Raw genomic sequence first — 17,700 nt, forward strand, 5'->3', positions numbered from 1 at the left:
AAAGGGACTCGGTTTCATTTTGGAGAGCTGCTGCTGCTGCTGGAGAGCCGTTTCTGTGGATGTGGATGTGGGAGTGGGAGGAGAGAGGGCTATTGCGCTGGGACGTGGGAGCAGCGAGGTTCAGTGTCATTGCGGGGCCTCTCCAAGGACTGGTGCTTATTGTTTGATAGTTTCAGTATATACAATGTGCGTGTGTGTATGTGCGTGTGCTATGTGATCATGTAAGAAGCACATGTGCAGGGGCGGGTCTAACATGGTGGCACAAGGGGGCACCTGCCCCCCCCCCCCAATGGTCATTGACTTGTGGCAATGTCAATCATTGTGTAAAGCTCTTTCCCACTGCTATGTTCACTGTAAAGAGCTATAAGCACTAACTTCTTACTAAGGCTCAACATCCTATAGTGTTCTGTGCTTGTTGTGGTTATTCTGCATAACTGACTGACACTGAGATGTTTGTACAGAGCTGAGCGCTAACTACTGGGTAAGAGTGTAAGATATAAGATGTTCACTTATTGTGTTGCTTATTCTGATAAGACTTCTTATTTACAAGGTAGAGTTGATTATTGACTAGTTATAATTTTAATATTTACAAGTGGAAAATGGAAAGGTCATAGGCATCTTCCTTACAAGGTGAAAGATTCAATGTGGCCAATAAAAGCAAGATGAAGACATACAGTACTGTAAACAGTGTGTAACTGTACAATATAAATATTCACGAGAGCGGTCAATGGCAGCCTTCATTTTTGTTACTTTTGGGCGCCCCCCCAGATTCACTGTTGTTACCCCTTGTGCCCCCCACCAGAAAATATTCTGGACCCGCCCCTGCACATGTGCGAAATCTGTGCGCTTCAATCTCTGGTAGAAGCCAACAGCGAATGGCTGACACAGCCCACCAACAGCTGTAACAAGTCGACTGTATGTTTGTATTTTATGCAAGACGGGAGATAACAAAGATAAACACACACACACACACACACACACATAGAGAGAGAGATGTGGATGACAGGCGGAGAAGCACTCTCTCTGTTGTGTTGTGAGACGGGCTGCTGTTAACCAGTCCTATAAAACAAACAGTGGAGGAAAGAAAACACTAATGCGCAACTTCTCCACTCATGAAAAGCGTGTGTGCCATTTAAGTGCGTGCTCAGGATAATGAGCTATCTCTCTATACGACACACAGGTGTCCATTACTGTAGCTCTTTGGGCTGACCAGTCTGTGACACCCTCCAGTCAATAGTTTCTCCATCTGTCAGCATACAAAAGCCTCTGAAAGAGCCCCTCAAGGAGACATTTGTGTCATTTATGATGGACAACAAACGCACCGGCCTCTCAACAGGAGCGCGATGTAACGCCCGTGATGAGGTCGAATCAAACGTTATTGTCTGGAGTTCTGCGCCGTCCTTCTGTTTTCCCGCTCGCTCTTCCCACAGGCGCATTCACATCCCATCAGCTGAAGCAACATGGACAAAAAAAAAACAAGGAAAGAAAGAGTGTGGCTATCTCGGAAAAGGAAATCTTAATTGTCCCTTGAAGAGTGTTCCCTCCCGCGGAGTGAAGGTGCGGGGTAACGGCCATCTTAAATCACAGGCTGGCCACGGCCTTCATTAAAACCATAATGCCAGGCTCTCCCTTTAATGGAAATGGAAGCCAGTGAGGCTGTGGGTGTAAATTAAAGTGTAAAGCCAGAGTAGGGGGGGAAAGATTTCCCCGGCTCTGACAGGTGCGGCCTGAATTAGCTGTAGTGCTGTTCAAGCAGTCAGTGGGAGAACACTGGTATTGATTTTAAGCACTGTTGCACTTCCTATCTGAAAGGGAATGTGTATTACTAGAGCCAGGCACATCAATCACTCAGCATTCCTCCACTCTCCCCTGGCACGCTTCAGATTTTTAAAATGATAAACAAAACCAGAAACAGACCCAAACAAAAAAAAGACAGCACACCGGCCGATACTGTAACTGTGGGCCTGATCGACTAAGATCCCAGATAAGGGGCATCTACTCCTCCGAAACGCCCGTATTTGCATATTCATCAAGGCAAATGCACTAAATGCATCGTGTATGCTTTTTTTGTGTCCGTTTGAGAGATGCAATCCTCAGTGCACTCGTAGTAGATCAGCTTGCATGCACATTTTTTTGTGGGTGTTTGCATCAAGTTTGCACACGTTTTTATACAAGCAAACCTTTAGTAGATCCGGCCCTGTGTGTACTACTAACGTGAATCAGCTCTGGGAAAATACATCTGTGCATGTGTATAATTGGTCCACTTCATCTCATCTTCCATGTGTTGACAGGGTGCCATCTCTATTCAGGGCATGTCCTGTGCGTGTGTGCATGCGTGTCACCTTGGTCAAACAGCTGCCGTCAGCTCCTTGAGCTCCGGCTCTCCTCGCTCCCCGTGTTTTTTTTTTTACGACCTGCATGTGTCAGAGTTGTTACACGCATGCGGTGCAAAGCCGTGCAGCGCAACGGCGCAACGACGCCTCTCCGCGTTACTGTACGACCCCGCTGCTTATCTCTGCCTCCCCCATCGTGCCCTGCTGACCCTGTCTACAGGCACTGGCAGGGGGAGGAATTAGCCTACTTACCCTATTCCCCCACAGGGGTCAACCCACCCACAATCACAATCACACGCACACATGCACACACTCAGTCGTCAAGACGTGTGCTGACAAATGATAACGCTGCGTTTAACTACAGGTGTCCCGGCTTTGACCTTTCACCCGTGACCTTGAGCAGAAAGCTTTTCATATAGAGGCCATGCAGCCATCAATCAGCCCCCATCAATCACACATATATGCTGCACACTTTCACTCACCTCTCCCCCCCTCCTGCCTTACCTTGCCCAGACATCCATCACTACACTCTACCCTTTCACTGACATCTGGTAAAACACAAACACTTCACCACCTCTCTCTCTCTGCCTCTCCATACCGCAAAAAAAAAAAGAAAAAAAAAAGATGATGGCCGCTCTCCTCTAAAACAGTGAAAGTGCTGTTGTGTTGTCAGGTCATCTGCAGGTGCACACTTGGGGGTGAGGGTGGGTGGGTGGGGGGGTTTGCTCCCTGGTGACACGTTTGCTGAGATATCAGCACCTGCACTGAGACAATCCCTGAGCGGCGCGGTGTGGCAGGCAGCTGAGACCGCGGCTGGCCGTGTAACAGACAGACAGACAGCCAGCGGTGACAGACTGTGGCCATGAGCATCGCGACGACGACCATTTGTTTAGAAAGCGCTCGGATCAAAAGTCGCTCACACAAAGTGTCATTTTTAGGCTGTCTGGAGGATGCCGGGCCAAATTTGTAATGCTTTATCACCCGTCACCCTCTCTCCTTCCCCTCTCTCTCTCTATTTTTAACCCTTTGTTGCTTCGGTGATTTATAATTCTACAACAGAATAACAGCAGGATGATAAAGGTGAGAGGCTGTGTTTGGAATAAACCTGACACTGGTTTCATTTTTGGCGAGTATAGTGGCTCAAAGAGGAGGAAGAGAAGGAGGAGGAGACATTCTTGATAAAAAAACAGGTGAGCTCAGTCGGTGCTCTTTTGGCCTATGCTCCATAATTACACCAGAGAACGAATTCTAATTGGCAGTGTCTTTATGCAGAACTATTATCAATGTCCCTCCGAGGCAGTGGAAGAGAGAGGAGGGGTGGGGTGGGTTGGGGTGGGGGGTGGGGGGTGGGGGGGGACGTTGTGAGGAATGGGTTCTATGTCAGTGAGCCCAAGGTCCATTTACACATGCATGAGGACGGCTATTAATGCCAGCATAGCAAGTCCAGCTCACAGAAATAGAGGAGGGGGGGAAAAGAGGTTTAACATATTGAGCTGATTTGATGAAGAGAGCATGTAAATTTTTAGTAAAGGACAGAGGAAATATTGTGTTCGCTGACAGTGAACGTCAAGCAGGGCCGGAGACACAAAAAAAACCAGTAGTCTAATCTTTGTATGACTGAATTATTCTGCTTAGACCCTGACTAATACTCATAGTAATGCTGAATTAGCATCAAAACAAAGTAGGCTAAATAAAAAATGATAATTAATAAGTAGTCTAAGAAAAAAAGTGGAAAAGTCAGGGGCCCACTTTAGTTTTCTTTCAGGGGCCCCAGAATTCCTAGCAACGGCCCTGACGACAAGACAACATGGCCACTCAAACAAAGAGAAGTCCAACAACGCTGCTACAACAACGAAGCCACATGCATTTTTTAATTACTAGCCTTCACAGATTATATACTGTATAGTTACATCAACCCACAAAACACATTTGTTTTCTGACATTGAATGTGTGTGTTTAAAAGACGGCTGGAACTCCAAACAGTGTTCTTCACTTGCAAATTGGCCCTATATACTGTATGTGTCTGCATACATTAACAAAAATAAATTAACTGCAACGCTGGCGTCCCCCTTTTTTCTATTTCAAATATCACAGTAGCTCTTGGCATTTTGCTCCACGTGGGCGTAACGTCTGACCCACACAAACACTCCCAGCCTCGGCAGCGTTATTAGCCGAGTGGCGAATGTGCAGACAGATAGGAACATATTAACATACCATTCAAAGCAGATGCTGCACCACTGCATGCTATGTTAATTGGCTTGCTAAAAGGCAATTATTAGTTAATATTAATATTCTATCGTTTATCTGCAAATGGTAAACTTTTTTCTGAACAGCCATCAGCAGCCTGTAATATTAAACATCCTACACTGAACTTGGAGGAGGTTGCAGGCTGTGCATGAGGGAAATAGTCTTGTGGAGAGGAAGAAAAAACGTGTTAAACTAAAAATGGAAATTTTTTGGGCTCCCTGAATGTCATCCTTTAAGGGCTATGAATTTTAACTTATGTTTTAAAAGAGGGCAGGAGTGTAATTGTCTTACCTTGTTTTAGGGGATGTCGTTAGCCATTCTTCATGCTTTTCAAATGTTATCAAGTAAGCTGCGATCTCCTGTGAAAAAGAGAAGAGAGGAGAGAGGAAGGGAGTGAGGCTTAGATATGTCATCTTTAATCACTGTTCTCTGGTGTTTGTAATACAGCGGTGAGACCGCTTCATTGATATTCAGACAGTCTAACCAGCAGCACAAACACACAGGAAAGACGGAAACCGGGGCAGTGCCGAGCGGCTCAGGTAAATGAAGACTGGTAAAAGTAAAGTGAAAGACAGGAGTGAAATGCAGCTGAGGTCAGATCATCTTCCGAGACCATCTTTGTTACGAGCGCTTTGATCAGGTTCTCCTCTGAGGACATCAAGGTGCTCTCCGCGAGACTGACGTCTCTCTGTGTTTGAGAGTGAGCAGCAGCTTTTAACATTTTTGGTCCGATACTCCCCCAAATCCCTTTGATCTGCCCTTGACACTCCTCTATGGATCAATCCACTCTTTAACCTTTGAATAATAATTACACGCCAGTCTCACAATATTGACATGCGTCTGTGCTGCTACTTCAGAAAAAAGCTGTAGATCCTTTTGAGTCAGTTGTGTACAAAGAGATGCTACAGACACTGAAGTAAAAAAAAAAAAAAAAAAAAGCCAAAACTGCCACTGGCATAAATAGAGATACTTCAAACACTTTCATGTTTCCCATGCTCGCCCTGCCTACTGCATCAGTCTGAGTGTAAAGGGGGGAACACGCTAGACCATACCCGGCCATTTTCTCACCAAACTAATGGGCAGAAATAAAAGCACTTTGAATGCTGGTAGACAACCTAATGATTACCAGCGACAGCCGGCAATTCACTCTTCAGCACGAACATTTGTCAGCTTCTCAGACTGTTAGAGGGGAGGCAGACACAAGGACAGACCTGCTGCCATCTTCCACAAAGATCTGGCTCTTTTCACTTACTAAAAAAGGAGGGACGTGCGTGCGTCTCTCTCTCCTCTCGTGCGCTGAGTGTCGCAAAAAACCTTTAAGTATGAATATGTTGTTCAAATATTGTCTGTTTTTCGCTCTGTGAGGCTGGAGTTTGAAAAAAAATAAATAAATAAAAAAAAAAATAAAAAGTCACCTCTGGGGCTTCATGTTGTAACTTTAAGTCCACATAGAGCAATGATGCCTCCAAAAACACTGGCCGTCTCTCTACAGCAGGAATTGGGGGGGAAAATATGAGACATATGTGGCGGCACAGAGAGATCACAAAAAACTGAGCCGTTTATTTATTTATTTATCTACGTATTTTATCTCCTTGCATCCTCCTCTATACACCATATAAAGTATGCACCGCTGCATAGAAGGCCCCCCATTGGCTCATCACGGCTGTGTCACAAGTGTGACCTGGCACAGAGACACAGCGCACTGGCGATAGCCCACAGGGAAGCTGCAGGGCGGAGCGGAGCGAGGGGTTCCCAGGCTGGCAGGGGTCCCACCAGAGAGAGAGAGACGAGGAGGGGGTGGGGGGGTTGGTGGTGGTAGCATGACTGGCACTCTTGCCTCCAGGTGCAGGCTGGGAGATAATGCTGCGTTGATTAACTTCCTGTTCTCCTGCCATAACGACCGGAGGCAGTGAAGCCATGACAAGATGGAGTCTTGAATTAAGAAAAAAAAAAAAAAAAGATAGGAAGGGGATGCGGCTGTCGGGACTGGAGGAGCTCACAGACTTGCTCCGCTCATTTATTACTTCTGCTAAACGGCCGGAAAACAAAATAAAAGCAGAGGAAAGTACGAGAGTAGACACGTCTGTGATGGAATATACTGAAAACATAGGGAAAAAGTGTTATGTTAGTTGTGCAATTATAATGCCCACAGGCCTAGAAATAATAATGCTACTGCCGGGGTCACAGTGAAGTTACTTTTTCTGCATACATTTGTAAGTAAATTAGACGAACACAGCAGTGATTAGATTAATCCCTGCTATCCTGTGCTCATTTTGGGAGGGATAAACGGCGACGGAAGCTCCTTCAGTGACCTCTGTGCCTGTTAGCGCTCGGCCTCCTCCATCACTCCTGCCTTTAAAAAAACCGAGCCACAGCCCCAGCTGTAAAATAGAGGGCCGCATGGTCTCGTATTTAAAAAAAAACAAACAAAAAAAAAAGTAGAAGAAGAAGAAGGAGGGAAAAAAACAAAACCTCTGGCTCTCTGCGCACCCCTCCCACTCCGAACAGATGCCAGGGATTATTCCAACCCCCCGACCAACCATAAAGGTGCAATAATCTTATGGTGAGGAAACAAACAAAAACAGACGTGCAGCCATTAAACAGCTGCAAAGAGACAAAGTCTGCATGGGCGGCATAATGAGGGGCTAGCGTGCGTTCAGGTTGAGCAAACACGCTTGCGGGTTAGTGCAGGAGAGGTGGTGGTGGAGGAGGAGGAGGAGGAGAAGAAGGGGGAGGGGGTGGTGGGGGGTGGGAGCGGACAACCGGCGCGCTGAACACTGATGGTGTATCAAAGTCAAACCAGCAGCTGTCAATGGGCTTTGGACTCTATCTGCTGACCTCGCTGCCTCTGGCCTGCTCTCCGTCACCGGGGAAATATTCAGAGGAGGCTTCTCTGTACACACAGCTCGTACCTCACTCTCTCTTTTAGGTCAGAATCCTCGCTCATGCAGGCTTGTTTATATTTCCCCCCTCATCCCCATCCCCACCCCCCTCCTTTATGCCGTGGCCTCCCCCAACTGACATGATCCTTTCTGGAAAGCAGGGCCGTTGTATAGACCGAATCGCCTTGTTGTTTACAACTACTTCCGGGTAGAAAACTAACACGTAATTTGAATGAGAACAGTAGTAACGAACGAGAGTTTAGCTAAGCTAGCCTATATATCATATTTTTCACGCCCTATCACCGTTTAGACAAATATGAAATGATTGAAGAAACATTAATATTTCTGTGTGTGTGTTTTGTGTTGCTATGTGTGGTATTTATTCAGTTTGGGGGAATCACAGTGTCTAGAAAGCATCAGGACGTCAGCTGTTAAACCCCCCCCGTTGTCGGACACAACATGGAACTACTCCAGTTAGCTCAGTCATGTTGTAACTAAGATATCCGCTGGAGAAAATATTTTTTCGTGGACCGTTTATTGAGTCACTATGATAACCATGACTAATTACAAAAACGTGCACACATAAATAGTAATGTTTTGTCCAATCATTGGTTTTATAAACTTTACAAACATCAGAATAGTCTAAACGGTGATGAAAAATGAGATATATCGAAACTCTTGTCCGTCACTATTGTTCTCATGCTGGTTTTCTACCCGGAAGTAGTTGTAAACAACAAGGCGATTCGTTCTATAGGGGAGAAAGATGACAATAATTCTAGGGGCCCAGCGACCAGTAGGGCCCAAAAAAATCCAGTCGTCTCATCTTTGTATGACTGAATTATTCTGCATAAGACCCTGACTAATACTCATAGTAATGCTGCATTAGCATCAAAACAAAGTAGGCTGAATAAAAAATGATAATACCTACGTAGTCAAAGAAAAAAAGTGGAAAAGTCAGGGGTTAGGGGGTAAGGGGCCCACTTTAGTATTCATTCAAGGGGCCCAGAATTCCTAGCAGCGGCCCTGTCTCCAGGTGCTGTGAAGATAAACTGTATCAGTTCAGGCTCTTTTCTGCACTCACTCAATGTCGAGGCGAACTCTGTTCTGAGCCCCCCGATCTAAATAAATAACAATCAGCACAAGCTACTGTAGCAATGAACCGGAGAGTGAGTACGAGCACAACCTCCTCTAATTGACACGGTGGTTGCAAAAGAAAAAAAAAAAAAACAGAGGGGGGGGGGCCTTTTCATTTTCCAGGGGAAAGAACAACCCGGAGCTGTTTGTTGTAACCCAGCCATCTCATTTGTTTCTTTTGTCTCTGTAAAAGCTGCAACACACAGTTAGCAGAGGGGGCCGCCCCAGAACATGACAGAGCAGACTAGCAGTTTCAGGGGCTGATGGAGATGGAGAGCCCAGTGTGTGTGTGTGTGTGTGTGTGTAGGTGTGTGTGTGTTCCTTCCTGTCTACTATTACAATCAGAGGACCTGATTACCGGTTACCTGTCTGGGCCTGGCACGTTATTAACATGCTCTTCAGGATGTGTCTTCTCTTCACTCATCTAGTCCTGCTCAGTCTCCACACCACTTTCTCACTCTCATTCACTCTCTTTTCTCTCTCTCTCTCTCTCTCTCCCCCTTTTCCCATAACTGCTGAGGTGAAAAGGAAAAGCCACCATGAGAAAATTTTCATTTTGAGATGACTGGCTTTTACTGTCTCGCCTTTCAAATGATATTTTCACTCCAGAGGTACAACATTTTCTCCAGAGAGAATCAGCTTTTGAAATGTCTACCTATTTGAAATTGGAGATGACACTAACATATTCATCCCATTCCACTTCTTTGCACCAGAGGGGGGTGGGGTGGGATGTGGGAGCATCAGCAGTAAACTATAAGAAAATAAACACCGTTTGACTCGTTTTTTGATTGTCTCAAAATTAGTTGTAATGACAGTTTCAGGAGCAACTGTTTGCAGGCCATGTCCAATGGATTTCATTACAGCCTCAGCTTGTGGATTCGGAGTATTCAGCATTCATCCTTCATTTCTTTCACATTTTATGTTGCAGCTTTTTTTTTTTTGGCTAAAATCATAAATTCATTTTCCCCCTCATCCATCGCCACTCAAAGCCCAATAATGACAAAGCAAAAAAAAAAAGAAGAGAGAGAAAAGAAACAGAACTTCCGTGCTAATTTATCAAAAATGGGAAAAACTGAAATATCACACAGACATAAGTATTCGGATGCTTTGCTCGGTGTTTAGGCGAAGCACCGTTACAGCCTCGGGTCTTCTTGGGTGTGACACGACGAGCTTTGCACACCTGGATTTGGGGATTTTCTGTCATTCTTATCTGCAAGATCCTCTCAAGCTTCGCCGTGTTGGATGGGATCCGTGGGTGGACAGCCATGTTCAGGTCTCTGCAGAGATGTTGGATCGGGGTTTATGCCAGGCTGCTCTGCTCTGGCTGGTGCAGAGTCGTCACTCTCAGCACCTCAGAGTCATATAGGTGAACCTCTGCACCTTATCTATTTTCCTTATGGTTATCTTTACTTTGCTATGTTGTGCTTTCCCTCAGCTGTCCCACTAGCCTGGCTCCACCCGCCTACGTACTGTACATTGCTCAATTTTAATTTCCCTTCAGTGCTCCGCCTGGGATTGAAATGCTTTCTCTGCTTTTCTCCTGCAGACAATCTACCGGGCGGCCGATGACGTCGAGCTTACAGTATGCGCTAAGTCGGAAGCTGTAGTTCATACATAATGGCGGCAGAGATGGATGTTTACGAAGCCAGTTGTTCCATTGTGGCAACGCTGCTGTCGTTGACGGACATCTACTGTAGCACACCCTTGCTTTGCTCATTGAAATGGGGGATGGTCATTGTTTGACATGTGTCACGACCAAACGTTAGCGATTGGGTAAAGCCAGAGCCAATCATTTTAAACTTCAAGAACCAGGAAGTAAATGTTTCTCAGTGGAGTGTGGCCAGTCTCTTTGCACAAATGAAATGAAGTGCAAGAGATGGTTAGGACCTGGCTACTGTCCCAAACACACCACACCACGGTGACGCTGCCACTACCATGCTTCACCCTTGGTATGGTAGTATAATAGGGCAGTAGTTCTCAAACTTTTTTACTGACAAAAGTAAAAACTGACTCAAACTAGACCACGGACCCCCCATTGGACAACATTTTGAAACAAACGCCAGAAATACGCAAATATTTGTTCTGAGACTGAATACAGTTTTTAGTCAATGTAGGTTCAAATTACAGCCAGTGGCATGAATTTTTGGAAAAACTTCAAGAAATTTCTGGAAAAAATGTAATATTTCTTGGGGAGAAAATGTTGGGGACCCCCTTTAACCCTCTCAAGGACCCCTGTGAGTCCCCAGACCTCACTTTGAGAACCACTGGTTTACTGTAGGGCACCATACCTGGTTTCATCTCTGGTTTTTGAATAAAAATTCCTACTCAACTCAAACATTTCATTGGGTTGTTGATCATCTCTCCTACAAAGGTCTATCTCCCTCCCCCTGAAGCTACTTTAAGAAAAGTCCTGGTTGTCCAAAACTTCTTCCATTTAAGAAATATGGAGGCCACCGTGCTCCTTCTGGGAACCTTCAGTACAGCAGATATAAATATATATATATATATATATATATATATATATATTTTTTTTTTTTTCCCCCAGTCCTTCCTAGATCTGTGCCTCGACACGATCCTGTCTCTGAGCTCAGCAGGCAGTTCCTTCAACCTTGTGGCTTGGTTTTTGTTCTGATATGCATTGTCAAGGTGTAGAAGCAACTCAAAGATGATCAAAAGGAATGGGAGGCACCTGAGCTAAATTTCAAGAGTCACAGCAAAGGGTACGAATACGTATGTCAGAGTGATACTTCTGTTTTTTCTTTTTAATGAATTTGCAAAACTAAAAAAAAAAAAAAAAGGTGCTAACACTTTCAGTTTCAGCTTTTTTCATTACAGGATATCAGATGTGGATTCACGAGGGAAAAAATATTTAGACGACTTTAGCATGAGGTTGACAAACAACAAAAATCTAAATCATTTTTTAATTGCGCTGTAAAAGTCACGAGACCGGTGTGCGATAGAGATACTCCATGGCAGAGTGTCTGTCCTGGGATGACCTGAGGCGAGATTGTTTTGCTGTTCCCACTGCTTCTCTCTCTCTCTCTCTCTCTTTTTTGCTACCTACTTTGATTTATGGGACAAAAGAGAGGTGTTGAGAGCACCAACGATGCAACATTTGGATGACAGACCTGATCACTTGAAACAACTGTTGCTGTTCCATTAGAAGGAGAGATAGGAGTCTTTTGGCATTATCTCAGGACGCACCAGACACCTGTCTCTAAACACCATCCATAATGTCTCTCCTCTCCTCTCCTCTCCTCTTCTCTCTCCTCCTCCTCCTCCTCATGCATCCACATTGCATCTGAAGTGACAGCAAACGAGGCGCGGGAACGATGCAGAATTCCCAAACATGTTTTCTTAGTTACATCATTGTCTGGGAATCTAATTTAGTTCGGTTTTTTTTATATAAAAACCCACAATTTACTGGACACATTATGTAAAAACAGAGAAATGACTCATTCTTCGTGAGCTCAGCCATTTAAAACCGGTCTTCGTCACCAAAAAAAAAAAAAAAAAATCCCACAATTACAGCATATGTTTGTCCATTACTGTATTATTCCAGTTATACTGGTGCTCTAGTGACACTAATGAAAAGGCACTTAATGAATCGCTGTATTAGAAAAACTAACTTTAGCAACAGTATTGATTGCAGTAAGAGCCCGAGCTAATGAAATGAATATGAGAGAGCAGGAAGATGTGAAAAAAAAAAAAGATGGAGCAAAGACTAGTTAGAGAGCAGAGCAGAGCAGAGCGGAGCACAGCGCCTCTAGCCTGCCTCGTGGTGAAGTCTGGGGAGCGCAGCCTTAAAGCTTTGACCTTGCCCTGCACTTGAAAGCAGGAAGTGGATGAGAGGAGGCCGGGGGAAGGATGGATGCTGAGAGAGAGAGAGAGAGAGAGAGAGAGAGGAGACCTCCCCGGTGACCTGGGTTTTTTCACTGTGGAGAGCCAGGTCATCTGATATTTCCTCCAGGGCAGCCCAGGAAACCAAGCTGCCCCGGGCCCGGCACAAATGGACTGACGCGGGTTTGTGTGGGGGGGTTGGGGTTGGCTGGGTGGGGTGGTTTGCTGATGCTCCGGGTTATCACAAGCACACACACTAAAAAAAGACAAAATTCAAATGCAACTATAGCCACAGTAGAAATAGAGACGGGCACTGAAGAGAGAGACAGACGAGGAGGAGGAGGAGGAGGGTGGGAGAGTTACTGAAAGGGGAGAGGATAATCAAAAAGGAGAGAGGAGGAACAAAGTTTAGTTTTTTTCCCCTCCCCATGACAATGATAAATGCATTTAAAACAGGAGAAGCGTGAAGGTATGGTGATTAAAAAAGTGCGCTTCGGTTCGATTCTGCAAGCAAAAGCACCTTCGCTGAATCATTTTGGGTTTTTTGTTTATACTTCATGAATTCTTAATGCACTCGCAATAATGTATCACACACAGTATCTATGTAATCTCATATGGCCGTATTACTCTTTTAAGCTGGAGGAGGTGGTTGGGGGGGGGGTAGGGTGGGGGGAGAAAGTAGTGAGGTAGGTAGAGTGAATCTATTTTAGCGAGCTGCAACCTCCAGCTAGCCTTTAAGACAGTTTGAGCACGGCTCATAATAGGATGCAGTGGATATGCTATCAAGATGAATGGTCAGAGAGAGACACAAACAGAGACACGGGGGGGGAGAGAGAGAGGAGTTGAGAAAGTAAAAAAGTATGGAGCTGCTGAACTGACAGCTGCACTCGGCATCTGCTGAAGAGGAGGAAGATGCTCTATGAGTTCCTGTTGTGGGTTAGTGCTCATTAGGACCTGAATGGGGCTTCCCAGGGATGCCCGACGCTAAAAAACGAAGGTGTGGAAGCCACACTGTGTCCACTCTGTTATACTCTGAAGCAACAGAGCTGTTTCTATTTATTGTAAGCTTACTCACAACCACAAACCCCAACTGTGTTTTGGCAACTGATGTACAGATCGATTTAAAAAAAAAAAAAAAGTGCATCATCATGGTGGAACAAAAATTCAGTGAGGGAGCTGTGAACTGGCTCAAAAAAAACAAACATCACAGAGTAGTTGCTCAGCACGCATGCATGTACAGCTTTTTTTCCCCCCATAAAGGCCTCATCCATGTGTTTAAAACACACCTTAGGCGATTTGGCTGTGTATGTATCTCCTCTCTGCTCCTGCTACGGTCCGGCCCTCTCCTCTCCTCTCCATCCCATACAGGAAGTGGGAAGAAGCGAGACAAGCCGTCCGCTGCCCTACATTATACATAGTTCTGGGATCAATTTGGCATTGATCGTGGATAGCTTAGATGTTTTCCAGTAGTTGGTCAATGCTTCTCTTCACATTTCTGCTTGGCATGCTGGTCATAAGATTGTTCTGAAAAAAAAAAAAAAAGGTTGGGGAGGGGGGAGAGGCATTCTCCTGGGAAGCCTCCTCTCGCTCCTCAACGCTGCACGCCTCCCTGCTCCCACAATCAATGTTAGCACAGCAGCTGCTCAGCCAGCACTCCCCTTTTTGTTTACTATATCACTTCTATACGCTACATACTTTCATATAAGCAGAAGGCTTAGCAATAAATAAGAACAGTGGCAGAGGAGGAGGAGGAGGAGGAAGAGGAAGAGGAGCGGGGTGGTTTTTTAAAGTGGCCACTACATTAGCCTGACTGGGATTTATTATTACAGAGATATGAAAAATTATTGATGTACACGAAGCAGACATAGACACACACACCTGGGCTTCCACAGGAAACCGACAAATCAAAGGTAAAAACCTGAAGAAATGATCAATGAGAAACACAACAGATGTTTCCACACACACATACTCTCTCTCTTTCTCTCTTTCACCACAGCTACTGAAACACCAAATTGGACAAGAAGATCTTTTCAGAGGAGCAGCATTTCCTCCCTCCACTAGAGTCACAGAGACTTGTCGAATACTGCGCCAAGGCCCAGTGAAGCTGCTCTGGTGGCTCAACGACACGGTGGCACAAGACACTTCCTGTGTTGGCTTTCTCTTCGTTTCATTTGTCAGCCATCTCCATGTTCGACATGAAGACGGGACAAGTGTTCAGCGACCAGTCAAGCAGCAGCGAGCTTGTCAAGTGCGTCTGTTCTAACCACAAACGTTTGTCAGCTTTAAGAAATAGTCAATTGCAAAAGAAAAAAAACAATAAACGCAGGAGGAGACAGGCACAATACTACAAGCTCCAATTAGATAAAGAGTGCAGCATTACAGTAGAAGAAGGAGAAGAAAAGGGAAACTTAATTAGGATTAGCTATAGTAAAAGTTAACCACTGGCTAAGTGTGGAAGCCCGTTTCTCAAGGAGAGAGAGGGACAGAGAGGAAATATGTTTTAATTAATATTCCTAAATTGCAACATAATTTCACAAAAGATATGTAACTAATATCATCATCATAATCACTCAATAGATATTAGATTTCCTCTTCCTCTCCAGTTTTGATTCCCCCTGCTTTGCTAGGACAGCTCCAGCTGTACAGCAACAGGGCTGAAGTGAGGAGTTCATTATTATTATATTATCTTAAATTGTACATTTCTAGTGGATTTTTTTTTTTTAATCTGTGATAAAAGCTTTCATAGCTCATGGGAAATGTAGTGTGAAAACACTTCCGCTTTTCTAAACTCCTCGTTGGCCCTTTAAACCACAATATTGGTGTGTGCAATATCATATATACTGTAATTTCCCTCTATGTAGCCTTTGAGTCGGTACTGTATGTGTGAGAGGGGTTGAATGCTGTGTCTCCTCTGTTTCAGAATAAGAAACTGCAGCCATATGCTGATGGGAAAGGAGAGAGAGAGAGAGGGACCAGGACCAAGAGGGAGCTGGCATGAGGCGGGATTGTTTTGGCTTTGTTGCCGTGGCTGCTGTCTCGGACGTTCGTTGAGAGGATGTAATTATTTGGCCTTGAAGGACTACAATGGTCGCAGCCACAGCTTCCCACAATGCAACAGCTAAGGAGGAGGAGGCCTCCACACAGGAGAAACACACCTGGGGCATAAACGCCACCCTGTGTTTCTTTATGCATTAATGTGTGCATATACTGTATATATACAGTACATACTATATTAGGCCTATTATACTTGTGCCTGTGTTAAAGGTACATTGTGTAGGAATTCCTCCCATCTAGCGTTGTGGTTGTATATCGCAAGCAACTCAATCGTATTTTTTATGCTGCATTCACGTGAAATCGGGCAGACGTCAGACGGACGACAGCCGCTGCAGGTAACGGCATAAACAAGCCTTTATGTAAACAAGTGGTCCGTCAGCACGAGGCAAAACAATACACGTGACAATATGTTGCCATGGCGATGTCGTATTGTTTACCTGACCCACATTTTACCGGCTTTCTCTCGACTTCTGTGACTAAAATGACATCTGGTTTGTTACCGACGGCCGTCTGCCCGACTGCAGGTGAATGCAGCATCAGTGTAACGCTCCATTCCTCCTCACTGCGTTACCGCGGTGACTTTTCACAGACGCCACCTCGACCTGAGCGGACAGCTCCGGTGTCTCCGCTGAGTTTCCGTGGTTTCCTACCGTCACGCTGCCACTGAACGTAAAAACATGGCGACACCACATGGCAGCCAGCACCGAGCTTACCCGCTCCATGTAGATATGAATGATATGAACGGCTAATTCAGAGCTGAAAGGAACACTTCAGTTTGTTGATGGGGGGGATTACTGATTAATGAAAAACAGACTTTTGAACGAAATAATCGATTTTCGTGAATAGATAACAGGAGAAGTTACACAATGTCCCTTTAAAGCAGGACAGGAGGGATGACGGAAGCTGCAGCAAAGACAGTTAAAGATGAGAGAGGGAGGAAAAACAGAGAGATTAGAGTGTAATTGGGCACAAGATAAACCTGGAGGACTCTCACAGAAGGCTTTATGTGCGAATGAAACCACAGCTTGTTGTGTATTGTGTATCGTGTGTGTGTTGGGGACGGTGTATGAGAGATTTGACGTAAAGTTGACTACGATGAAATGCATTTATCTTTGTCAGCCGTAATTACGCCGCATTGTGACCCTGTAAGTTGTTGCTACGGATGTTTGTGCGCCTGCCTCATGTGAGACCTCCTACTGCTGTACCCTTGAGAGATGTGTCTTGTGTAATGATTCTATTACACCTCTCTTTTCTTTTATCTCTACAGTACCTCCCTCCCACCCCTCTCCTTTCCCTCGGGCTCTAACTTCTGGCAAGACTTTATAAGATGTGTTGCAGGCTTGGCAGAAATATACTGTATAGCGATACATTAGCTGCTCCTGAAAGTCCCGAAAATGACCACCAAACTCAAAGGGGACCGCGCTTTTTCAGTTGTGGCACCAAAGTTATGGAACAACCTGCCTCTTGACATCAGACAAGCTCCATCGCTGCATGTTTTTAAAAAGCGCCTCAAAACCCACCTGTTCTCCATAGCCTTTGACCCTGTTTTAAATTGATGTCTTTTAATCTGCTGTTAGTTATTTATTGTTTGACTAATTTACCTATGCGCTATGTTTTAATTGTTTTATTGGTTTTATATAGTGTTATTTTAAATGCACTTTATTTTATTCTGTTATGTTTTATGTACATTTTGTGTCTTATACCTATTGTATATTTTATGTGTGATTTTGTACAGCACTTTGGTCCACTGGGTTTTTAAAGTGCTTTATAAATAAAGTTGGTATGGAATGGTATTAGTAAACGGTGGGAAAAAAAAGTGAGAGCATGTGTGTGCATGTGAAGGCGTCGTGGTGTGCTACGGGGCGCGGCGGCGGGAAGTGGCCATGCAGGTTCACTTCCTGGCGCCCCGTGGCTGTCTGACCTCTGGCGTCTGCGCGCTGCACGCCCTCTTCATCATCTGTGCAGCGGGACGTCTGTTCCCCCACCCCCCCCCCACCCCTCTCTGCCCCCCCGCTGACGGCCCAACCAAGGAGAACGGAGAGTGGCAGAGCCTCCATGATGCCGACCTTACCCCAGCCCCACTGCAGAGACTCCAGGCTGTTTCCCCCCCCTACACTCCGCCCTCAAACCCAACTTCTGTCCACCAATAGATGGGAGTGGAGGAGTGGAGGATGGGGAGGATGGGGAGGATGGGGAGGAGGGGGGGAAAT

General features: G+C 45.2%; 1 protein-coding gene across 5 annotated transcripts in view; it reads right to left on the minus strand.

Annotated features, from left to right (window-relative positions):
- camta1a (calmodulin binding transcription activator 1a) overlaps nucleotides 1-17,700 on the minus strand; it is a 372,700-nt gene that overhangs the window by 209,984 nt on the left and 145,016 nt on the right. For all 5 annotated transcript variants that reach the window (XM_085782880.1, XM_085782882.1, XM_085782881.1 and 2 more), the window contains exon 4: nucleotides 4,872-4,939. In XM_085782880.1, the coding sequence (XP_085639006.1) occupies nucleotides 4,872-4,939 (68 nt within the window). The remainder of the gene's footprint in view (nucleotides 1-4,871; nucleotides 4,940-17,700) is intronic.

The sequence above is a fragment of the Trachurus japonicus genome, chromosome 7, assembly GCF_045865225.1.
Source record: "Trachurus japonicus isolate A0001 chromosome 7, Traja_1.0".
NCBI classification, from domain to species: Eukaryota; Metazoa; Chordata; class Actinopteri; order Carangiformes; family Carangidae; genus Trachurus; species Trachurus japonicus.